The sequence below is a fragment of the Lolium rigidum genome, chromosome 3 (genome assembly GCF_022539505.1).
Source record: "Lolium rigidum isolate FL_2022 chromosome 3, APGP_CSIRO_Lrig_0.1, whole genome shotgun sequence".
NCBI classification, from domain to species: domain Eukaryota; kingdom Viridiplantae; phylum Streptophyta; class Magnoliopsida; order Poales; family Poaceae; genus Lolium; species Lolium rigidum.
In genome coordinates this window covers 378,983,583-378,991,761 of record NC_061510.1, presented here as the reverse complement: position 1 = coordinate 378,991,761, position 8,179 = coordinate 378,983,583, and the positions used below count along the sequence as shown (strand labels likewise).

General features: G+C 48.1%; 1 protein-coding gene across 1 annotated transcript; it reads right to left on the bottom strand.

Annotated features, from left to right (window-relative positions):
• Positions 1–6,241: 6,241 nt before the first annotated feature.
• LOC124700637 (probable indole-3-pyruvate monooxygenase YUCCA10) lies at positions 6,242–7,729 on the bottom strand. The gene is made up of 4 exons (XM_047232730.1): positions 7,091–7,729; positions 6,735–6,968; positions 6,520–6,642; positions 6,242–6,421 (listed from the first exon to the last, which is right to left on the bottom strand). Exons 1-4 carry the CDS (start codon positions 7,700–7,702, stop codon positions 6,242–6,244), a joined length of 1,149 nt encoding a protein of 382 aa, XP_047088686.1. The 5' UTR covers positions 7,703–7,729.
• Positions 7,730–8,179: the final 450 nt, after the last annotated feature.

Sequence of the window (8,179 nt, the reverse complement as noted above, 5' to 3'; positions counted from 1 at the left end):
GTTCTTCCTCTTGAGGCTGAGCGGTGGCTGGAGTGTGGTGGTGTGGGGGGAGTGGTGGAGTGAGATGGTTTTAAAGCGGCGGGAGAAGAAGTTGCGTCGCAGGTGGGGCAAGGTGGGCGATGATGATGCGGCGTGGGCGCGCGCACGAGGCGGGGGGCGCGCGGGGAGGCTGACGGGCGGGGCCGGCGGCAGTGGTTGGTTCGTTAGTTAGGAGCCGGTGGAGTGGCGGCGAAGGCTGTGCTGTGCTGTGCTATGGTGGGTGGTGCAGGAGAGGTTGGCTTGGGAACCAACGAATAAGTCGTGGTCAACGTGGAGGGGAAGACACGGCCGTGGAGTGTGGGAGTGTGATGCCGGAGAAGAGTGAGGACTGAAGGTGGAGGGGGCTGCCTGCCAAGTGTGGACTCTGTGAAGCGGTCGTCGTCTGCTGGGCGGATTGGTGGTGCAACGGTGTGACCCGGCCCGGTAATGGCGTTTTCTATCAACAACATTTTTAAGGGTGATTATTTTCCGGTCGACTGAAAACTAACTTTACTCTCAGTCAGATAATATCATTAATTCTCAATTGCAACAAATGTCAACTTATAACTAGCATGAATCACAATGCAAATCAAATAATGTACAACTTGACTGGACACGAAGTTACTTCTCATATCAAATCCCCATTCTTAAAGCATCACTAGCGGGAGATCCATTTTACTAGACATTTCTATTTGGACACACACTAGGACACATGAAATCCGATCCAGTGGTGTAATTTAAATGGATAAATTGTCCGACCTATTATGAGACCAAATTTGATCAAACTTAGGGCCAACGCGAACACTTCTACGCTCCCACGCGCCATCCCACGTCTGCCCTGTACCACTTGTCACACACATCCACTTCCCTCCTCGCATTTTCTTTTTCCCCCTTTTCTTCCAATGTGAGGGCTCATCACCGATGGAATTCAATTGACACTGCCTTTGTGCTCGCCTGCTGGCCACCGATGCCCACCGCGCAGGGGCGCACTCCGCCTCACACATCGCGACCTTCCTCATATTCTCGGACGTCGTGAGCTTCTTCTAGGGGCTCGGCGCAGGAGGTGATGATGCTTCTGTGCTCGCCGTGCGGGGCAAACTTAGGCAGGTCTACAGGGGCATGTGAAACTCCTCCACTGCAGCCGAAGGGCAGCCGTGTCGGGCCGAAGGCCAAGCTCCATCCTTATCCGCGTGAGCTTGCACTTCTAGCATGCCATTGTCAAATCTAGCACTTCTAGCATCGATTTTGTGGCCACAAATTTTCTCGTTGTTGCCAAATAACGCTTAGCTAGGTAATTTTATTTGCTATACTGAAAAGGCAAATGATGTACTCTAAGAGATTAAGATTTAGTTAGAATAAAAAGGTGTAATCTATGATATGTGGGTCTAATTTGTTGTAGAGTAATCTAAATAGGAAGCATCGGCGCACCGCTGGGTTTATCCCCACCCTAAATGGATAAGGAAAAGACATAGCCCACAAAAATATCCAAAGGTGATTAATGAATTAAGACGAACATTTTATCCGAAATGGGTCACACGCGAAATGGCCTAACTGAGGAAGACGAGCCGGGGTTGCCGTACGTAATTGACCTTCACGCACACTAGATGGTTCTAGGGTGAAAAATAATACTTCGAGGGCTTGAGGCAACCTCCTACGTGTACGTGACATGTCATTTGGGTAAGAGCAACATCCAAGTTGTGTTGGTCTTGACAAAAAAAGAAAAGAATCAGCTCCTACCGTGCGTGGGTGCGCAAAGTATTAGTAATTAGCACATGTGTGTAGAGAAGGCCGACATGGTCTTGGCCTCGTGCTCGCTCTTACCCAAGTGCACGACATGTGTGTAGTGGAGGCAGACGGTTCCGAGAACCGGTGAGTATCCACGTCAAACTCCAACCGGTAGCAAGTCAGCTCGCAGCCTCAGACCACGCAACCGGATGGAGGGCCCCCAGGTGCGTGCTTGGAAGATTCCAACGCTCTGGTCACCTCGGGGTCAATTAAAAATACCCCATCCATGATCCATCCCCTCTGAGCTTCCGTCGCCACAAGTGGCCTCGTTCGGCAATGTGGATCTTCTGCAGAAGCTGCTGCTCAGGATCACATAGTATTAACTAGCCGGCGGCATGGACCATTTGTCCATTTGGGGTAATATACTATGCTCGTGCTACTGGTCTCCATGGGATGTTCGGCAACAGAGCCGCCAGATCGATCGCCCTTCCCTCCCCTCTCCTCCACCTTGAGGTCGCTCCCCAGCCCTTCTCGCCAGAATAGCTAGCCAACTGGAGGTGGCGGAGGGGGACGCCGGAGTAGGTGTAAGTAGCAATGGTTGTCGTAGGTCTAGGTTTTGGCTTTCTGCCGTTTTCTAGCGCCTGCCGGGAGGAAAACTCCACACACCGCCGGCTGGATTTGTTGTGGGCTTCTCCTTCTTGCTCTCGCCACGGTGCTCCATTGGCCAAAGCCAGATGCAGCGGTGGGCGAGATGGAGAGCTACTCCCTCAATAAGGTTGTTTTCTTGATTCTTGCTAGCTTCTTCTTCATCGAATTCGGCGACACTGCTCGTCTCTTTCAGGTCAGCCATGGCGGCGCGAGGAAGGAGATATGAACAATGTCATGCCTCATGTTGTGCGAAGGTGGTCGGAGGAGCCGCCGGAGTTTGCAACTTCTGTAGAATTTCGCAAGCGCTCCTCGTTGCGCCGCAGTTTGCGGGATTGAGCCTCTAGTTGAGCTTTATTTTTGCTATACAGGAATACGGAGTCTTTGACGGACGTGTCGCAACTAGTTTGTTCGGGTTGCTCCCAGATCGTGGGTTGTTTTAGCCGACATGAAACCTGTGACGTAGGTGTGGCCCATGTTACTGCCTAGGGTTTCCTGAGCCGCTCTATGTAAATTCCCTCGCGGCTGCCGCCGAAACATACCTCATAGACGAGGTATGGTTTTGCCACCCCTCTCTGCTTGCGACGGCACCGTAGTCTACCCCATCTCGCCCCGCGGCTTGCACCGACGAACGAGAGAGCGGGTCTCCGCAACCAATCTCCTTAGTGATCCTCAAGAGAGGGCGAATTAGGGAAGCACCCCGCGCGACTACTCACGATCTTCATCATAGGCGTCTTCCATCAAAGTCGGGCACCAGTTCCGTGTACCGTCACCCTTGTCATTGTCTGCCTTGACATGTAGTTGGCAATATCGTCATCAACAATGTAACCACTAAATCTTTCCGGCTACTTCTTATACCATCATCGATCGGTATATGCGACGGGATCTGATTCTTGTTTCAGTCGCGGATGTTGTGTGTTGTTTGCAGTAGTAGTGATGTTCATTTTGATTAGTGATGTCTTGTATGTTTGATTTTAATTTTGATTGGTATTTAATATTGTGGAGTTAATCATGATAATATATTGCGAAATTCCAACAAAAAACACGCCGCCAAGTTATGAATAAATTGTGCATGTAGTCAGTAGTGCAGGTAGTGCACTGGTTTTCAGGTGTAGGGAAGTGCATTTCCGAGACTTAAATTGGCAGTGCTCGCGGGTCTCCTCCATTTCCACGGCTGAACTACTTTTCTGACGGAAGGAACATGCACATGCGTGGCAAGACTGATCGGTGTTGGTACTACTAACCCACAGCAGCGTGCAGGCGTGGTTATGTGTGGCTAATAAAGTAAAGGATGCTGTTAAGCGTTGACGTATCGGCATGACACCCTACATCTTATCATACAGGTTCACACCCCCGGCGCGCGCGGGCAATTTGCACACTTGAACGCCCGCGCGCGCGTCACCTGGCACGTCACGCGTGCGCCGCGTTGGTTGCGAGAGAGCCGAAACCAGTGATGAAGACGAGACGTCGATCGGTTGACGGGATGAACGAAACGCCCATGTAGTAGGCCGGTATATATCCGGCCGACGTACGTACGTACGCAACGGCTGCGTAAGTGCGTATGCGATTACGCGCGTACGCGCGCGCGCGGTCGGCAAGTCGTCTCGCCTTGCCAGCCCCTGATTGGGCTACGTACGTACCCCGTACGTGTGGATTAGATCGGGTTGGTACTTGGTACGTTCCGTCGGCCAACGGACTTTTTCCAGAAAGGTGGGCAGGCAGCCTGTTGGGTTCGGCGGCTCGACTGCTCCGGCGTCTTTCCGCGCGCGCGAGGCAAGGCAAGCGAGGGCGGAGACGGCAAGCCACATGTCGCCGTCGGGTCTGTTCGAGCATATGCGTGCCCCTTTCCCCATTTCCACACGTGTTCCTCGCGCACCACCACGCCAAGTAGTACGACTCGTCGCCATCGAGTCGCTCGCGCGTAGCGCGCACGCAGGTTAGCAGTAGGCCTAAACCTAACCAGCAAGGACTGGAGTGAGTGAGGGAGTGAGTGGCCAGCCTAACACCCACTTCCTCACTGGGCTGCCGATGCCGTGCCGTGGCTGTTCATCGCTGGGCGCTGGCAAGTGGCGCGGTGGTTGCATGCGCTGCGTCGTGGGCGTGGCGTGCTGGGTGAGCCACGAGCGGCCACGACGGCGCGCGAATACATCTGGACGGACCGACGAAGGGGGATCTCATTCTCGTGTCAAGGAGGGTCAGGGTGGTTGCCCGGTTGGCCAGTGGCTGCTCATCTAGTTAGCGATTGATTAGCAGCCCCGATATATAAAGCGCCTACTACCTAACCTAACCTAGCAACACACCCTGTGTTCTGCGTTGCAGAATCAGGTACCTTTTCTATCTGATTCTCATCTGACCTTTTGCTTGCTTCCAGCCCTCTGCGCTGTCGCTAAGCAGTGTACTGATTCCGAGCGGACCGGCCACACAGCAGAGTTCTTGATTATACTTAGCGCCGACGCTCTTATTTGGAACTACTCCGCTGGTATTTTCTTGAGAGGATCTTGTCTGGAACTATAAAACCTGCAACGCAAGCAGCTGGGCCCAAAGTTTGGCCCACATTGTTTCTTAGTCTTAATGATCGGCCCGACCAAGGCACAAGGCAAGAGTAGTACCCTTGCCTTGTGAGACTTCTTTGATGCTCACTGCCTACACTAGTCTAGTACCAGAAGGATGTCAGAATCATAGAAACCCAGGTTTATCATTCAGTAGCAAGAACCAGTACCATGTTCGGTTCCAAATCAACAGAAATTAAGAGATGACAACAGAAATTAAGAGATTCGGAGGACATCATCATGGCGGAGGTTTCCTTTCAGAAATTCACGATTCAGAGAGGATCCTGCCATGGTTGAGCACACATCCCAGCTCCTGAATTGCACAACATTCATCCGCTGAGCACACCACACTAATCTGCAATATTGTCTAAAGAATTTCAGAGTCGATCCAGCAATACATGGCTAGTTAGTGAAACTCCTTTGCCACAACAGCAGCGGCAAGCAGGAGCTTGCCAACGAAATGTAAGCCTTCGAAAAAAATCCTTCAGTAATTCACAAAAATCAGTTTGCCTCCATATGTGAGGAAATCAGATCAGATCTGTAATCATCTCTCAGTACTTGTCGACAGTATACAGGAGGCCAGGAGCAGATCTTACTCCCTAGCTGCGTAGCACATATGAGACTTGACATAAAGGTGTCCCAAAGATATCAATAACCACAATTTCTTTTTGGGGGAATCGGCAACAAACACACCTGGCCTTCTTTAAGTACATATAGAAACTGATTTTTGTGACGTCAAATTTCAGTTCTCCACGATCTAGCTTTGCATTGGTGGGCATGACATACTGACGAGATGTAGTCATCTTCAAGAGTTAGTTATTTTGTACAACAACTATTTATTCTAGGACCTCTTTTTTGGGTAGAAGCTTCAAACACTGGATTTTACGGTTCCCACAACCAACAACCCTTGTGCTTTCATGCAGTACATAGTGTCACCCTAAGACTAGTGAATAGCAGTATAGTACCCGAAATGGATTCTAGTGAAAAATACGGTTGCTTTGAGGCTGATGTGATTACCTATTGGGGATAAACATGGCACCGATATTTTTATATAGAAACCACACTACTGATCACATGACTTTTGCATATATAAATTCAAGTAAGTAGTACACACGGTTCACAACCATAATTTCAACAAAAGTTATGAAGCTCTTTTACACAAATGAGTATTGAACTAGAATACCCTTGTCGATAATATTCAAGAGCAGAACTTACTCCTAGAACATATGTGCCTTGGCATGAAGATGTTTCAGAGGCATAATAGTCCAATTCCCTTGCCTATTAAACTACATATAAAAGATAATTTAGCCGCGCACGCAGCCTATCACAGATTTAATGTCATAAGCGATATTCTTAGCATCCGCAGCAATACCAGCCAATCCTCTCCTTGCCAACCCAACACAGTAAAGTCTATTTTCACCTTTCCAATGGTTCGGATATTCTTTGGTTGGCAGTCCATTGTCATTTAACATGCTCTCCCCATTCTGCGCCCAAAAATATCATATTGCCCTGTTAGGAGATTTGACAATTGTTGCACCAATATGAATATGACTTAGGCAAATTCAAAAATCAGTCTTAGTACCTTGAGCCAAATATTTGCTGTGCTTTTGTATCCAGTTGCAAACACAATTGCGTTAAATGGGATTTCATCCCCAGATTGAAATTTTACTATATTGCCCATGATCTTGCTAATGCTTCCTTGAACCTATAAGACGTAGAGTAAATATTATTAAATTGCCATAGTAAATCAACATATGGTACATATAAGGTGTATATCATGTCGCTGGATATAATTACTTGGATGATGCCTCTTTTTATTAACCCAACAGTGCCAACATCAATCACAGCGGATCGACCGGTTTTTGCTTTGAGGGTCATTGGACCCATTTTTGGCATTCTGATGCCATGCCTTGATAGGTCCCCAAATATGAATTTTGTCACCATAACAAGGAGGTTATCCACTAGATTCAGGGGAAGATAGTGGGCTAGTGTCATTCCCAAGCGAATTAGTTCCTTTGTCATTACATGAATCTGTAGGCACAAAATGGGTCACACATCTATTACAACATGCTAGAAATAAAGTATCATTCTAGTAGTAGTAATAATAAGAATTTGTTTCCCAATGACCAAATAAAATTATGTAGTGCACATACCGGGCTTCGTATAACAATCGAAGCATTGGCACCATGGTTCGCAAGGTCGTAAGCGATTTCCATCCCAGAGTTGCCAGATCCAATGACCAACACGATCTTACCAGAGAAGCTCTTGCCTGACTTGTATCTTGACGAGTGGATGGTCTCACCCGAAAAACTGTGAAGTCCACGGATCTCTGGAATATTCTCTGCACTATTCTCACCACTTGCCACAACAAGAAATTTTGCAATAAAATTTACTGTTGTGCCCTCCGCAATGTCACAAGCCACGATGGACCAACACTTCTTATCATTGTCATATGTGGATGATTCAACGCTAGTGAGATACTTAGGTTGAATATCAAAGCGCTCCATATAGTCATCCAAGTACTTGACAAACAGGGATTTTGGTACGTATGTTGGTGCACTAGCTGGGTATGACATGTGTGGTAACTCACAGAACTCCTTTGCAAGATGCAGCTTCAAGCGGTCATATGCGCGTTTGCGCCAAAGAGACGCGCTGCAGTCCTCACGCTCGACAATGACGTAAGGAATGGATAATTGGGTAAGGCACGCTGCTGTTGCGAGGCCTGCTGGACCAGCACCAACAATCAGCACAACGACATTCTCCATTCCGAAGACAAGATTTGATGAAGTTGTGGGATAGGGTGTGGTGGTAGGCTATGAGACTTAGAACAAGAAGAGGTATTTGTTTGCTTGTTGGCCGGATGAATCTTTGGAAGAGATATATAGATGCATACGAGGTATATGTATATGCTTGTAAATTTTCGTACCTGTTCTGTTTTGTGACTAGGTTCAGATCAAGGGACGCAGAAAAAGGTAAAAAATAATTGACGCATATTACCTACTCTATCCACTTCCTCTAGAAATTGGAATGTTATAAATGTCATTTTTGTTGTGAAGTTAACATGGTACGACATAGGTAGCAAACACAATCTTGATCGCTTACAGTTTTTTTTTTTTTTGGAAATGTACACCATATCTCTGTATAGTTGATTTGTGTTTCCTTGCTTTTCTATCGTCGTCAATGAAAAGGGAAGAGATAAAGGCTTACTTGGCCGGGTAGCCCAACACCGCAACCCATTGATG

Bases quoted from the DNA above. Each gene is read 5' to 3' on its own strand.
- LOC124700637 (XM_047232730.1), bottom strand. From the start codon at position 7,702: ATGGAGAATGTCGTTGTGCTGATTGTTGGTGCTGGTCCAGCAGGCCTC. The intron at 6,969-7,090 runs GTATGTGCACTA...TTGTGCCTACAG, and splicing joins CGATTGTTATACGAAGCCCG to ATTCATGTAATGACAAAGGA. The intron at 6,422-6,519 runs GTACTAAGACTG...TTTTGGGCGCAG, and splicing joins CAGCAAATATTTGGCTCAAG to AATGGGGAGAGCATGTTAAA.